Raw genomic sequence first — 17520 nt, 5'->3', positions numbered from 1 at the left:
CATCTAGTGCTGCTGTAACTGAAATACAAGTGGATGGCTTTTAACAAAGAGAAATTTATTCTCTCACAGTCTAGTAGGCTACAAGTCCAAATTCAAGGCCTCTGCTCCATGAGAAGGCTTTCTCTTTCTGTTGGCACTGGAGGAAGGTCCTTGTGGTTCATCAGTCTTTCCTTGGTCTGGGAGCATTTCAACATAGGAACCTCAGGTCCAAAGGACACGCTCTGCTCCTGACACTGCTTTTCTGGTGGTATGAGGTCCCCAACTCTCTGCTTGCTTCCCTTTCCTTCTATCTCTTACTAGATAAAGTGTGGTGCAGGTCACACCTCAGGGAAATTCCCTTTACTTTGGATCAGGGATGTGACTTTAGTAAGGGTGTTACAATCCCACCATAATTCTCTTTAACATAAAATTGCAATCACAAAATGGAGGGCAACTACACAATACTGGGAATCATGGCCCAAGCAAATTGATACACACATTTTGGGGGGGACATAATTCAATCCATGACATACATATATCTGCTTGTCAAAAAACACAAGAAGTCAAAAGATAAATTGTGCATGTTTCACTTTACAGTAGGATTAGTCCCACTAATACAAAAACAACTCCTAGAAATTAAGAGGAGCAATCAAAAGACCAAAAATCTAATAGATAAAACAGTTAATATCATAAATATTTATAAAAGAAGAAACAGAAAACATCGCTAAATATATGGGGAAATGCTCAACTTTATTCATAATGAAAGCAAAAACAAATAATAAAAAAAATGTATATATATTTTTTCTCTTAGCAGCCTTGCAAAAATTTGAGTTTGACAACTGGTGCTTTTATTCCTTACTGGTGATAATGTAAAATTGCTAAAATATCTGAAGGACAATTTTGTAATATCCATCATTATTATGTATGCATATAGTGTTTGACCTAACCTTTCCATCACTGAGAATGCATCCACATACTTAGTAATATATATGCAAGTTTATAAATGGAACCATTGTTTATTACAGCAAAAGAATGATTTTAGCTTTAGAAATAAATGTGGAAGGCTGCCAGTACTCACATAGTAAAACTATGAGATAAAAATTGAAAAGAAAGCAAAGCATGGAAGGGTGTTGAATCATGTATATAACATGCTACATTTTGATTCTTTGTATTCAACTTACATTTATTTCTTTGAAAGTCTTTTTTTTTTTTTTAATGTTCTTTGCCCCAGTGTTCTGAAACTTTACAATGTTGGAACTATTTTTGGGTGTATGGTCCTTCATTCATTATGAGTCACTTGGTAACCTCTTTTATATGTAAGCATGTGTCTTTTAATTTTTAGATAGTCTTTGTGTTATTTTACTGATAATTTCTCTTTTCTGTAGACCCTAATCAAGTAATTGGATAGTGGCTCTCCTTAATTGATTGTCTCATTTTCTCATATTTCTGGTTTATTTTCCATTTCTTTTTTATGTTATCTATTCTAGTGTATTTCCCCAATCGAATATCTCAAAATTGGTGTTGACATTTTTATTTTATTATATTTGTAATTTTTCAGAGCATTTTCCTATTCCCCAAATCTTACATTTTCATGGCATTCTCTTCTTTAATACAGATAAAATACCCTTTTTCTTATATATTTAATAATATTATAGTTTTGTTTTGTTTAATTTTCTTCCGTTCCACTCAGTCTGTTTTCTGTAAGTACTTGTTACATTGTTCTTTTCTCATTTGGAGTATTTCTGCCAAATGGTGTTCAATCATATTTAATGGTGAGAAACTAACAAGACTGACTGCAAGTGTACCAAGTGAAGATAGGCCTTAATGACAGGGATCTGTATTACAGAGTAGCCAGTTGGCAGCCGGCATTTCATTGTGGGAAACCCAATGAGCTTGAGATCCTTGAGGCAGGTGTCTCTGAGATTCTCTTTCTCTTGAGGATAAACCTAATAATGATTTGTTGTGTGCCTAGGGGAGGTGAGTAAGGGATCAGAATAATTAACTGGATTTGTGTGTTGGGAGAGAACCAATGAGTGTCAACTAATCTCCATGTTTCCAGAAACCACTTCAGTACCACATTCTCATAACTTTAAGTCTCAAGCATCTCAAAATATCTGCTAGGTGAATGAATTTTCTCTTTATAATTATGCCCTCTCATCACATGTGTGTTTTGACTACTACTATTCTGCTAATTTAAGGAAATCTGGTGGCACAGTGGTTAAACACTCAGCTGCTAACCAAAAGGTCAGTGGTTTGAATCTACCAGCAGTTTTTTGGGGGAAAGATGTGGCAGTCTGCTTCTATAAAGATTATAGCCTTGGCAAGCCTATGAGGCAGTTGTATTCTGTCCTGTAGGGTTGCTATGAGTTGGAACAGACTCAAGGGCAATGGGTTATAGTAGTTCGCTAATTTAGTCACTAATATTCCATCATCTTTTCAGCTTCTCAAAATTCATTAAAAATATTTCCTCACTCTTGTCTCTTCCCCCATTGTCTTTGGGGATTAAGATTTAGGGCATTATTATGGAAAATTCTCAGCTAGTAAGCTAGAAATTTTAGATGACATGGATAAATTCTTGGAAAAATACTGGTTGGCAAAACTAATTCAAAAACAAATATAAAATCTGAATAATCCTACAACCTCCAAAGTAATTAAATAAAATTATTTAAAAAAAATTATTGGTCTTATATCCAAGTACTTCCAAATATTCAAGAAAGAGGTAATTCTAATACTACAAACCTCTACCACGAAATGGAGATAGAACTTATTGGTTAATTATATGGGGCTGGCAAAACTGTTTGAGTTATTTTCCCTCATCGTATTGAATATATGATATTTATTGACCTATCATTAAATTCACTACTGATCTTCTCTTCTGCCTCATCTGCTGATAATCCCATCAGTACATATTTTATTACTAATATAGTAATAATTTTTTATAATTTTAAGATTGTAAGCAAGAAATTTGCACAGATGAGTTTGATGAGATTTGGGACATTCTACATGGATTCCTAGCTCCTTCCTGTTTGCCAGATTAATTTGTGAGACTTCTAATTGGGGTATCCACACAGCAGGGAGATTTTAGTTTATGAACAGTCACCATTTTATACTTCAGATAGTTGTATAACCAAAACCAAACCAAAGCCATTGTCGTGAAGTGGATTCCAACTCATAGAGACCCTAAAGGACAGAGTAGAACTGCCCCATAGGGTTTCCAAGGAGCGGCTGGCAGATTCGAACTGCTGACTTTTTGGTTAGCAGCCGTGGTTCTTAACCACTAACAAGTCTTGCCTCGCAAATTCATAAATTTTATGTTTGTTAGCCATAAGCAAAACTCAACAGGAATATCTTGCTAAAGGATTCCATGAAAAATACTATACACCTAACAAACATAATTGGTCTATTGACTAGGAGGTTTACTTATTATGTTTACAAGGAGATGGATCGTGTCTCCTATATTCCTTCATTACCTAGGAACATTACCTCCCTTAATGTGAAATAAAATGTTTCAGCCCAGCTTAATTAGTTTCTTTACTCCCACAGTTCCTGGATTTCCATTTGATTATTATCTTTTTTTTTTTTTGTAGTTTTCAAATCTATCGTTTTCTAATTCCCTATATGTTTACCTGTTGTATTTATGGTTTCCTATAAATTGTTCAACAAATTTGTCATAGCTACTTTGAAGTGCTTGTCAGATATTTCTAAGTCTGGGCCATCTGTGTGACTGGTTTTAATGACTGGATTTTCTCTTGCATATAGATCACATTCTTTCCTTTTTCTGTGTATCTCATTTGTTATTGTATCCCAGATATTGTATCTAACATTAGAGTGTGAAATAGCTATATATATGTATGTGTGTGTATATATATGTACATGTATATATATATATATAAATGTACTTGTGTATGTATATACCTACACACATACATGCACATACATAAATGTCCTTCCCCTGTCAGGAGACTAGGATGAGGGGTTGATCTTTTTTTCTGTTATAAACTTTAAGGACTTTTTTTCCCAAATTTATTTCCGAGTAGTTTCGTATACAACAAGCCATCCATAAAACTTATTACTGTAGTGCTTTTATTATTATTATTTCTTTGTATAAGATTTGTTTTATGTTTCTTTACAATTAAGAATTGGTAATTTATTTGACATTTGGTTATTTACAAAAAAGTTCGTTAGCCTGGAAGCTGCATCATGTTCTTGTTCTGATGCTATGTTTCACAGTCCATTTGTTAAATGAGAGAGTTAGGCTTGATTATCTGTAGGTCTCGTTCAAATTTTACAATCTAAAGATATAGAAGCTAACTTTTGTGTAGGTGTTGTCAAATTGATTTTTTGAATTAATTTGACAGTTAACCTTAATAATTCAACATGAACATGAATTTATAAAAGATTATTTAATTTTTTATCTCTTTGCTTGGAAGGATTTGAAGGTGAAAACTGTGAGGTGGTTATTGATGCCTGCTTCTTTTTAATTGCAAACTGCAATGAAGTCCCTGTTTACGTGAAAAATGCGGAAGACCTTAATTATGCATGTTGGTTCCCATGTGAAGGAATAATTGAGGTGAGATAACTTCATGTAGTGGTTTTTCATTTGACTCTTCGGCTCATATATGTCTGATTTCAAAAAAGCTAGAGATGTTAAAGCTACAGATTCTTCAATGTTCTAGATATAAATAGCTTAAATATAACTTTATAAAGAGTTTTTCAATACTCTCTGTATTTCCACTTGGAAATCTGCATGTACTTTTATATTTATCATATGCAGAGGCATTAAAGATTTTCAGCAATAATTTTATCTCTAGTCTTTTTGTGTCCTACTTGTGTTATAATTTGCTGACTGATTAAATCCTCAAATATATCTTTATTACATTGCTATTACTAATAAACCCGTGATTTAAACTTAATATACTTTTAAATGTATGTATTTAAACAATGACAATAAGTAAACATATACATAGATGATTGTATTAAAGCTTTTAACATGGTCTTTAAAATGTTTTTAAATTTATCAGCATATTAAGCAAAATTGCATATTATATTAAATCTGTAAATTTAGTATAGTAAACAAACAAGCAAAATATACTTATTGTCTTGTGTACCTGTTACTGTTTCTCTATACCTTTTATATTAATCATCACGTTTAAATAAAGTAACCAACATTTTTCCAGAGTCAAGAGAAACCGCAAAGTCAGTAAGCCAACACTTTTTTAGCTATTTTGTTTTTCAGTGAGCACACATTTTATATCACTTGAACAACTTTTATTTTAGGCAAAATAAACATAAATATACGTCATTTAAGTATATTTGTATATTATATTGCCGTTCAATAAGGAAAAAGGTAATTTGAAACCATATTTCTAGTCTAATTTTTGTATATTTTCCTTACTTAAAAAGTGTTCTAGTATCCAAAGATTATTAATTCATTCAATTTAATAGCAGTTTAAGGTCTTAACGTTGACTACAGATTTAAAATTTAATTTAAACCACCATGTTAAGTACCTATGATTTGTAGTATTATAAGAATTCATAAGATCAAATTCTTTTAAAATATATCTGATATTAAAATTTCAATTACTTAAAAGTAATTTGTTTCTGTAATCTTAAATAATTTGAGGAAACAAAAACAACTTACTAGATCCTTAAAATCTATGTACAAAATTTATAATTTTTGCATCATGAGAAATGATACTGAAGTTTTATACATGGTGATAAAATTAGGCGAACACATAGAGAATTTTTTAAGTTAAATTAAATCATTATAATTTCTTTACAGAGTCATTTATTCATTATGAAATTACACAAGCTATTTTAAATATAAATAAACTTTTATTACAGCCTATGGAGCAGTTCTGCTCTGTAACACATGGACTCACCATGCATTGGAATTAACTCAACAGCAATGAGTTAAACTCCTGATTTCAAATGGATTTGTTTTGTTTTTTTGTTTTCATATATTAAAAAAATAAAATAAAACTATGACTTTTGAGTTTTTGCCAAAAGCTCTGAAAGTCTAATGTTCTTTTCATCTAAGAGACTAATTCTACTATATAATCCACAGGTACACTGTTTTTCTGGCTTTGTTAAAGTTTTGGCAAGAGAAAACATACAAAAGAAGCACGGTTTATTCAATTTTTTTCCCTTGTAAATTTTTGTCTATTTATATAATCAGTAGTTCCAGAATGTTCAAATAATTATTTATGTTCAGTTAATTTCAAAGGTTTTCCAAACAAAAAAGAGGAAGAAAAGGGAAAATGAAGAAGGGGACCTAGCTTTTAGCAGATATGAAGTAATGACTATCTTCACTCTGTAAAGAATGTTGGATGCTTAAATGCAAAAAAAAAAACATTTCACACACACATGCACACAAATGAGAATAAGTTATTTGGGATAATTTCAACAGTAAATCATATGCTTGACAATTCTATAGAGCCATATAATTAAAAATCTAATGCTTATTAATCCCAGAAGTATGAAGATGAAAGGGGGTGTTTTTGTGCATTACGTAATGTCTCTATTAGACACACAATACAGAGAATCTCCTCATGAGGGTTTTCTCCTTTGTGTTATTATGCATCTGTCAAATGAACAGTCTTGTTTATGTCAAAATTTCCCCAGAGTCGCCCCTGCCATTTCAAATTGTCCTTGGAGAAATTCTACCAATTAGAGAGATATGCACATGAGTTAAATTATGGAGGAAGAGTTTGTGTTGTAAAGGGCCTAAGAGACTGAGAGGACTCCATCAACACTTGTGTCAGTTCTTGTATACTGTCATGTCCTCAGAATCTGCTGAAGACTAGTCAATCACAATTGGGGGCCTAACAAAAAATGTCTACAACATTTTGAAAAGGTGACTCAAAGAAAATTTTGTTCCATAAATACCTGACTGATATAATCATCTGAACTCATCACTCATTAACACAAGCTGGGTAATGAAGTTTATGAGGCCTATGCTTGTCTTCTCCCAATAGACGTCTTCTTATAGATTAAGCAGAGGAAGAGATGATGATGGACAGAGTGTTGAAACTGTATCACATAATCAAGGGATTCCTAAAATGTAGTCTTATTTCTAAGAGAGAAAATGAACTTTGCCTTTGGGAATTTGATAAAAATAAACTGCAATTCAAGCTTGATGTGATACCTACATCACTGTTACAATTGGAGAGAAGAGTATCTAACAGTTTCAGGATAGTACACTGTCTGGACTTCAGGGTCCTGAGCCTTAGTAGTGATGGCATCCTAACTGGATCTCTGTGAAACAGTGGGTTTGTTCACTGATGACTCCCAAAATACCACCAGACAACTGTGTTTATCAAGAAAAACAAACAAACAAAAAACTGGTTATTCTAGATCTTCTGAAATAAAGGAAAACAACACCTTAATAGAATCTTAAGGAGCCCTAGTCGTACAATGGTTAAGCACTGGGAATCCAGCTAAAAAGAAAGGTTGGTGGTTCAAACCCACCCAGAGGCTCTGAAGGAGAAAACCCTGGCAATCTGCTTCTAAAAAGATTACAGCCAAAAAAACTCTATGGGGCAGTTCTACTATATCACATGGGGTCACTATGAGTGGCAAATCAATTCAACAGCAAACCACAACAATAGAGTCTCAGTGTTTCAGAAGAGAGAAGTCATGAGAAGATATTTATGAGGTTATTAAGGCATGGGAGAACTGGTATGGATTGGTCAGAGTTTACAAATAAACTCTGGTGGGCACAACTAATGAGAATCTTAAAGTGAGTCTTGATCAGCAAGCTGTTAATCTTGGTAAATAACTTATTTTAGTTGATTCAGTTTTACCTTCCAGGGCTAAGGATTTCATAGAGCAAATAGTAAGTTATTTTTTTTCCTCAGTATTTTTTTTTTTTTAATATGGGGACAAGAAATTCGTTTTATTACAATTTTATCATCAAAGATGGAAATTCCAGAAGTGTTTATTTATTTATTTATGATGCGCGATTTAAACAGTGCCCCATCTCTGAGATCCTCTTAAGTCCAAACACTACTGTAAGGGAAACACACAAATGCGTTTATCTTGTTTTCTACAACCCTACTACACACAAGTTATGCAATTATATTATCATAAGTTACTAAGGGGGAGGAACTTTTTTTTTTTTTATTGTACTTCAGGTGAAGGCTTACAGAACAAATAGTTTCTCATGAAACAGTAGTACACATATTGTTTTATGACATTGGTTAACAACCCCACGACATGTCAACCCTCTAACTTCTCAACCTTTTTTTTTTTTTTTTTTGGTGAAAATACATATAGCCAAAGATATACCATTTCAAAAATGTCTGCATGCACAGTTCAGTGACATTGACTACGCTCTTCCAATTGTGCTGTTATTCTCACTTAAGATGAAGGCTTACAGAACAAAATAGTTTCTCTTTCAACAGTCACTACAAATGTTGCCCTATGACAATGGTTAACAATCTCACAACACATCAACAATATCCTTACTCAACCTTGGGTTCCCTATCACCAGCTTAGGGGGAGGAAATTTTGAAACAAAATAAAAGAGACAAAGGAACACTAAAAATCGGGATCTGAAAGACCTTTACCAAGCTCTACCTACTTCAGAGTTTTTGACCACACCCAAAATGGTGTAAATTGGGACTGAAATTCATACAGATGTAATTTATAAATTGATACATTTTTATTTAGCCAAGACTATATTTCTAATAATCCAGGCTTCCACATATTATGAAAAACAATAGTTGCCCACTCTTCTTACAGAAGTCACTTCCTGTATCTATTTCTTTAACAAGAGAAAAAAAAATAGTGAAATATTTGTCATCTATTAGGCCTGACAAAGTTTCTTTCCAAAAAGACCCCTATGCTAAGTGACCCTACACACTAGTGTAATATGAAAATTATAAAATAATTTATAGAGAAACAAGTTATTTATTGAAATGATCGTAGTTATGTTCTTAGGTGCTGTCAAGTCAGTTCAGACTCACAGCGACCCTATGTACGACAGAACGAAACACTGCTCTGTCCTGCACCATCCTCACAATCATTGTTATTCTTGAGCCCATTGTTGCAGCCACTCTGTCAATCCATCTCATTGAGGGTCTTCATCATTTTCACTGACCCTCTACTTTACCAATCATGATATCCTTCTCCAGGGACTAGTCGCTCCTAATAACATGTCCAAAGTGTGTGAGACAAAATCTCTCTATCCTTGCTTCAAAGGAGCATTCTGGCTGTACTTCTTTCAAGACAGATTTATTCGTTCTTGTGGCAGTCCATGGTAAATTCAATATTCTTCGCCAACACCATAATTCAAAGGCATTAGTTTTTCTTTGGTCTTCCTTATTCATTGTTCAGCTTTCGTGTGCACATGACGTGACTGAATACCATGGCTTGGGTTAGGCGCACCTTAGTCCTCAAAGTGACATATTTGCTTTTTAACACTTTAAAGAGGTCTATTGCAGAAGATTTGCCCAGTGCACTACCTCATTTGATTTCTTGACTGCTGCTTCCAAGGGCATTAATTGTGGATCCAAGTAAAATGAAATCCTTGACAACTTCAATACTTTCTCCATGTATTATGATGCTGCTTATTAATCTAGTTGTGAAGATTTTGTTTTCTTTATGTTAAGGTCTAATCCATATTGAAGGCTGCGGTCTTTGATCTTCAGTAAGTGCTTCAAGTCCTCTTCACTTTCAGCAAGCAAGGTTGTGTCATTTGCATATTACAGTTTGTAAATGAGTGTTCCTCCAATCTTGATGCCTCGTTCTTCCTCATATAGTCCAGCTGCTCAGATTATTTGCTCAGCATACAGATTGAATAAATTTGGTAAAAGGATGCAATCCTGATGCACAACTTTCTTGATTTTAAATGAAGATTATCCCTTGCTCTGTTCAAATGGCTGTCTTTTGGACTATGTACAGGTTCCACACAAGCACAATTAAGTGTTCTGTAATTCCCATTCTTCGAAATGTTATCCATAATTTGTTATAATTCACATAGTTGAATGCCTTTGCATAGTCAATAAAACACAGATAAACATCTTTCTGGTATTCTCTGCTTTCAGCTAAGATCCATCTGATATCAGCAATGTTATCCCTCCTTCCACATCCTCTTCTGAATCTGGCTTGAATTTCTGGCAGTACTCTGTAATGTACTGCTGCATCTGCTTTTGAATTATCTTCAACAAATTTTGCTTGCCTGTGATATTAATGATATTGTTTGATAATCTCTGCATTTGTTAGATCATCTTTCTTTGGAATGACCACAGATGTGGATCTCTTCCAGTTGGTTGGCCAGTCAGCTGTCTTCCAAATTTCTTGGTATAGATGCGTGAGCATCTGTAGCATTACATCCCTTTGTTGAAACATATATGTATATGTATGTATAGACAGACAGATAGATGAATGTAGATATATATATATATGTATATATATATATATATATACATATATATATATACCCATTGCCGTCGAGTTGATTCCAACTCATAGCGACCATATAGGTCAGAGTGAGCATATAAGACAGAGTAGAAATGCCCCACAGGGTTTCCAAGGAGTGACTCGTGGATTCGAACTGCCAATGAACAGCCAACCTTTTGGTTAGCAGCCGTAGCTCTTAACCATTGTGTCACCAGAGCTCTCTCTCTCTCTGTCTCTCTCTCTCTCTCTCTCTATATATATATATATACTGAGATGTATGGGGCATGTAAGTAGGTGAAGATTATCTAGCTATGGATTTCAGATCTAAATGTTAGCCTGTTGTCTTTTTTTCTTATTCTAGCTCTCTTGCTTTTCCTCTCCCTCTTACTCTGTGTCTCCTCTTGAACTTCTGAACTTCAGTTACTGAGATTTAAGTTAATTTAGTCCTAGTATGACGGCACATTATCATTTATTCATACAAAGCCTTTCTGCCATCTAGCTATCTATCCTCTATCTTCTGTCTATCGTCTATCATCTCTCTCTTTCATTTTGTATATCTAATCTCTCTCTCTCTACTTTAGTTAACTTATTAAAAAACTATTAAATTTTGATCAATTTTATACATTTTTAAAAACAATTGTATAGTAGATGTTTACCTGTTTATCTTTTGACAATTTATATATTTCTACTATAAAATCTGAACATGATTTTTAAATTATTTTAATATAATTTACAAATGAATTCATTTTTACCCTTGTAAAGAAATGCGTGAATTTAATCCATAAAGGAAAACATGAAATGCAAACAAAGAAACAATTGTAACATTGCATGTGATGGGGATTTACAATATTCTTATTTCTTATTTTTATAGACATGTACAAATGCACACAGATGTTTGACCAATGAACACAGCCAAGGATATCAATGTATATGTATTCCCCGGTGGTCTGGCAAAATGTATGTGGAAAATACAACTGATTGTAAAGAAAGTGGATGTCAACATAAAACCATTTGTAAAGAGGAAAGTAATGGACCCAGGTATTTATCACTGTTTGAGCTAAGACTATCACCTATTTATCAAAAAAATTGAATTATACTGATAAATCATAATTAACTTCTTTATAATATGTTATAATAACAATCTTTCTTTGTTTAAAATTGTTGGGATATGTATGCTATATGTTATGTAGATATATACATAACATATATATATTTAATATATATGTGTTTTGAAAAAGGCTACTTAGTAAGAAATTTAAAAGATGTAAACGGATATAGAGTGAGAAGTAAATCTACCATCTGCTCTTGTTTCTAATTCCTTTATTTCTCCAGTGAGAAAGAAGTTGAATAACTTTTGTGTTTGTATATTTCTACTGATAATGTAATACTGAGTTTATTTAAAATTTATTTTGAAAAATGGTAGAATTTTATACACACTGCTCTGTTTCTTGAATTTCTGGAGAAAAATCCATATCTGTACATATAGAGCTGCCTCATTTTATTAACAGCTGTATGGCATATCATTGTATCATTGATAAGTAATTGATAAAAAAAGATTTTTCCACTGTTTATACTGCAGATTTTTTAAATTTTGTACATACATAATTTCACATCTGAATAAATGTATCTGAAAAGTAAATTTACAGAAATAGAATAATTGGGACAAAATATGTAATAATTTTAAAATTTGGAAATATATCACCAAATTGCTCTATAATTTTCACTAATATGTGAGAGTGTCTTCTTTCCCTAATATTCTCAGGGACATAGTCTAATTGTAATCTTTTGAATCTTTGTCCATGTAGGTGAAAGTGGTATTAGTTAAGTATTCATTTGCTTTTATATTTTTTTGTGAATACTGTTGAACATCATTTCATGTGTTTATATAAATTGTCTGGTTTTAGCTTATGATGGTTACTTTTCTTTACCAACTTGGCTAGGTTACAGTGTCCAGTTGCTTGGGCAAACAGTAATCTAGATGTAGCTATGAAGATAGTTTGTAGATGTGATTAAAATGTATAGTTGACTCTAAGTAAAAGAAAGAGCCCTGCTGTCACAGGGTATGAGTGCTCAGCTGTTAACTGCAAGGTTGGTGGTTTGAACTCACCAGCCACTCCTCCGTGGGAGAAAAATGTGGCAGTCTGCTTCCATAAACATTTACAGCCTTGGAAACCCTGTGGGACAGTTCTATTCTGTCCTATAGGATCTTTATGAGTTGAAATAGACTCAACAGCAATGGGTTGGTTTTTAAGTAAAAGGGACTACCCTTGACAATGTAAGCGGACTTCGTCCAACCAGTTGAAAGTCTTGAGAGCAAATATTGAGGTTTCCAAGAAAAGAAGGAATTCTACCTGAAAACTGTAACACAGAAATATTGTCTGAGTTTTCAGCCTGCTAGCCTGCCCTATGTATGTTGGATTTGTCAGTCCCCACAATCATAAGTCACTTCCCTTACATAAACATAAATATACATATAAATATAAAATATCCTATTTATTCTGTTTATCTGGAGAACCCTGAAGGATACATAGCTATACAGGTTCTGGAAAATTGTAATTGAAAATTAAACCTTTACTTATTAATGTTATGAATTTAAGCTTCAGAATTAATGACTTCTGAACTAAAAACATGAGGAGCTCTGAGAACCTGCTACTAGCTTACAGTAAATGAAGAAATATTTATGCTAGAAAATCAACTAAATCTCACTAAGAGAAGGAGCATGTGTCACTTGAGCCATTTTCTGTTCCCTTGCTCTGCCTACCCCCCCTTTCACTGTGATGAAGAGCCCTTCAAGGTAAGTATGAACAAGAAGATGGTACTCTGTCTCTCCCAACTCCTAGTCAAGGGCTATAGCATCTCTCTAGAAGAATCAGGCCACTTGTTCTTTTTATCTTCCCCAGCTCTGTGTTTGACAGGCTAAAATCCTAGCAAATATAGCCAGTAGTGACAGGGACTCCCTTCCTACACCCAGTCCCCAATCCATGTGCAGAGGCTCTGCTCCTGGCTCGGCTAGCTTATCTGTAGGTTGAAGCTTCCAAATCAAGAGAGGCACTGTGAGAAGACTATGGGCAACTTCTCCTGCACAGTGAGCAGTGATGTCACTCCAAGAGAATTGGGTCACTGTCTCTTCCACCAGCTACAGAGCAGTGATTTAGAGATTTTGCCCTGAGGAGACACAAGCCATAGGAATCAAAATCTCTGATGCTTTACCCAAAGTAACTGACTTTATTTGGAACAGAATGTGGAGAAGTTTAGGCATAAATATACTTAAAAAAAAGAGAGAGAGAGAAATGTAGGTAGTAAATAATTACGATGAGGCTGGTAGTTCCACGAAGGCCACAAGCTAAACTTTATGCCACAGAGTTTACCACAAAGAACAAAGGAAGGAAACAGCAAGAAGAGCCCTCCGGGGATCAGAACAAATCTCAAAGACTGGCCCCAAAGGCCCCAAAGACTACCTCTGAAATAGCACTTGAATTTATTTGGATCATATTTGGAGCAATATAAGCCCCAGGGCATTATGAAAAAAGAACAGAGTAATTAGAGTAGTAAAACACTGGGTGTGATAACAACAGATGGAAGACAGATTAAAAAAGAGATCAGGAAAGAGACAGCTAAAGAGAGCCAAAGAGAAGAGTCATCCAAGGGTGACTACACACGTGTTCAACACTGCACACTCTGAGGAGTAAGATCAAGTGGGTTCAGAATAAGGGAGAAATAAACTTTACTAAAATAGTACAGCCAAATCACTCAACAGATAAACAAGTGAACTATATGAATAAAAATCTTTAGAGAGACATCAGTATACACAGTTACTACAATATATTATCTAAAATGTCCAGTGTTCAACAACAACAAAAAAATTAAGAATCAGGCAAAGAAACAGAAAAATGTGACCAATATACAGAGGGAACAAACAGGCAAAAGAAACTGCCTTTGAGAGGACACACATGTTATATTTAAGAGACAAAAAATTCCAATCAGCCATTATAAATATGTGCAAAGACCCAAAGGAAACTCTGATTAAATTATTAAAACAAAATGAAGAAAGTGTCTTACCAAATACAGAGTATGAATAAAAAGATAGAAATGATTAAAAAAAAAAAGATGAAAATGCTGGACTTAAGAAAAAAATTCTAAAATTTACTACAGGTACTCAACTGCAGTTTTGAACTGGTAGAAAAATTATCAGCAGACTTGAAGATAGGTCAATAGAAATTAAGTAATCTGAAGAACAGAGTGAAAAAAAGAAAGAAGAAGAATTAACATTGACTCAGACATATGTGGGACACCATTATGCACAGCAACATATTTATAGTGGAAGTACCAGGGAGAGGAAAGAGAGAAGAAAGCAAACAATTATTTGAAAAATAATGGCTTAAAATGTCTCACATTGGATGAAAGAACTTCAGTGAACTGTAAGCAGGATAAACACATACAGATGCATGACCAGACACAATTGTTAAAATGTTGAAACTCAAAGAGAAAGATACCTGTTGAAAAAAAACAGGAAAGAAGCAATTTTTTTTATTTTTTCTGTACAAAAATTTATATATACATTGTTATGTGACTCTAATTGCTCTCCCCATACTGTGACAGCACACTTCTTTCCACCCTTGATTCCCCATGTCCATTCAACCAGCTCCTAACCCTCTCTGCCTTCCCATCTCACCTCCGGACAGAAGCGGCCCATTTAGTCTCTTGTATCTACTTGACCTAAGAGGCACGCTCCTCACGAGTATCACTTTATGTCCCACAGTCCAGTCCAATCCCTGTCTGAAGAGTTGGCCTTGGAAACTGTTTTAGTCCTAGGCTGATAGAGAATCCAGGGACCATGCTTTCCGGGGTTCCTCCAGTCTCAGTCAGACCATTAAGTCTGGTCTTCTCACTAGAATTTGAGTTCCGCACCCCAACTTTCTCCTCCTCCATCTGAGACTCTCTGTTGCGATCCCTGTCAGGGCAGTCATTGGTGGTAGCTGGGCACCATCTAGTTCTTCTGGTCTCAGGCTGATGAAGTCTCTGGTTTATGTGACCTTTCTATCTCTTGGGATAATACTTAACTTGTATCTTTGGTGTTCTTCATTCTCCTTTTTTCCAATTGATGCATCTTGGATGGCTGCTTGCAAGCTTTCAAGACCCCAGATGCTGCACACCAAAGGAGGATGCAGAACATTTTCTTAATAAGCTTTGTTATGCAATTGACCTAAATGTCCCCTGAAAGCATGGTCCCCAGACCCCTACCCCTGCTACTCTGTCCCTCAAAGTGTTTCATTGTATTCAGGAAACTTCTTAGCTTTGGTTTAGTCCAGTTGTCCTGACTTCCCTTGTAGTGTGTACTGTCCTTCCCTTCACTTAATATCATTCTTATCTACTATCTAGTTAGTAAATAACCCTCACCCTCCCTCCCCACCCTCGTAACCATCAAAGAATGTTTTCTTCTGTGTTTTAACCTTTTCTTGAGTTCTTATAGTAGTGGTCTTATACAATATTTGTCCTTTTGTGACTGACTAAATTCACTCAGAAATGACCTCCAGCTTCCTCTATGTTATATTTCACGGCTTCATTGTTGTTCTTTATCATTGCGTAGTATTCCATCGTGTGGATATACCATAATTTGTTTAGTCATTCGTCCATTGATGGGCACCTAGGTTGTTTCCATCTTTTTGCTATTGTGAACAGTGCGGCAATGAACAAGGGTGTGCATATAACTATTTGTATGACGTATCTTATTTCTATAGGATATATTCCAAGGAGTGGGATAGCTGGATCGTATGGTACTTCTGTTTCTAGCTTTTTCAGGAAGCACCAAATCGATTTCCAAAGTGGTTGTACCAGTTTACATTCCCACCAACAATGTATAAGTGTTCTAGTCTCTCCACAACCTCTCTAGCATTTATTATTTTGTGTTTCTTGGATTAATGCCAGCCTTGTTGGTGTGAGATGATATCTCATTGTAGTTTTGATCTGCATTTCTCTAATGGCTAATGATCGTGAGCATTTCTTGATGTGTCTGTTAGCTGCCTGAATATCTTCTTTGGTGAAGTGCCTGTTCATATCCTTTGCCCATTTTTTAACTGGGTTATTTGTCTTTTGTTGTTGAGGTTTTGCAGTATTTTGCAGATTTTAGAGATTAGATGCTGATCAGAATTGTCATAGCCAAAATTTTTTTCCCAGTCCATAGGTTATCTTTTTACTCTTTCGGTGAAGTCTTTTGATGAGCGTAAGTGTTTGATTGTTAGGAACTCGCATTTTTCTTCTGTCTTCTAGTGCTTGTGCATTGATACTTATGGTTTGTATTGTGTTTATGCCATGAATTAGGGTTCCTAGCATTGTCCCTATATTTTCTTCCATTATTTTTATCATTTTCGATTTTATATTTAACTCTTTGATCCATTTTGAGTTAGTTTTTGTGCATGGGGTAAGGTATGGGACTTGTTTCAGCTTTTTGCTGGTTGATATCTGGTTATGCCAGCACTATTTGTTAAAGAGACTGTCTTTTACCCAATTAATGGACTTTGGGCCTTTGTCAAATATCAGCTGCTCATAGGTGGATGAATTTATGTCTGGATTGCAATTCTGTTGCATTTGTCTATGTATCTGTTGTTGTACAGTACCAGGCTGTTTTCACTACCATGGCGGTGTAATAGTTTCGAAAATCAGGTAGTATGTGGCCTCCCACTTTGTTCTTCTTGAGTAATCCTTTGCTTATTCTAGGCCTCTTCCCTTTCCATATGAAGTTGGTGATTTGCTTCTCCATCTCATTAAAAAATGCTGGTGGAATTTGGATTGGGATTGCATTGTATCTGTAGATTGCTTTGGGTAGAATTGACATTTTCACAATGTTGACTCTTCCTATCCATGAGCAAGGTATGGTTTTCCAATTATGCAGGTCTCTTTTGGTTTCTTGCAGTAGTGTCTTGTAGTTTTCATTTTATATGTCTGTTACATCTTTGGTTAGGTTTATTCCTGAGTATTGTATCTTCTTTGGGGCTATTGTAAATGGTATTGATTTGGTGATTTCCTCTTCAAGGTTCTTTTTGTTGGTGTAAAGGAATCCAACTGATTTTTGTATGTTTACCTTGTATCCTGACACTTTGCTGAAATCTTCTATTAGTTCCAGTAGTTTTCTTGTGGATT

General features: G+C 34.5%; 1 protein-coding gene across 1 annotated transcript in view; it reads left to right on the top strand.

Moving 5' to 3' along the window:
- EYS (eyes shut homolog) overlaps positions 1-17520 on the top strand; it is a 1981143-nt gene that overhangs the window by 189902 nt on the left and 1773721 nt on the right. Inside the window, 2 exon segments of the mRNA XM_012556965.2 lie at positions 4410-4549; positions 11255-11421. Coding sequence (XP_012412419.2) covers positions 4410-4549; positions 11255-11421 — 307 coding nt within the window.

The sequence above is a fragment of the Trichechus manatus genome, unplaced genomic scaffold (genome assembly GCF_000243295.1).
Source record: "Trichechus manatus latirostris isolate Lorelei unplaced genomic scaffold, TriManLat1.0 scaffold00083, whole genome shotgun sequence".
In the NCBI taxonomy this organism is placed as follows: Eukaryota; Metazoa; Chordata; class Mammalia; order Sirenia; family Trichechidae; genus Trichechus; species Trichechus manatus.
The sequence above is the reverse complement of the archived record's forward strand: the minus strand, read 5'-3'. Positions and strand labels throughout refer to the sequence as shown.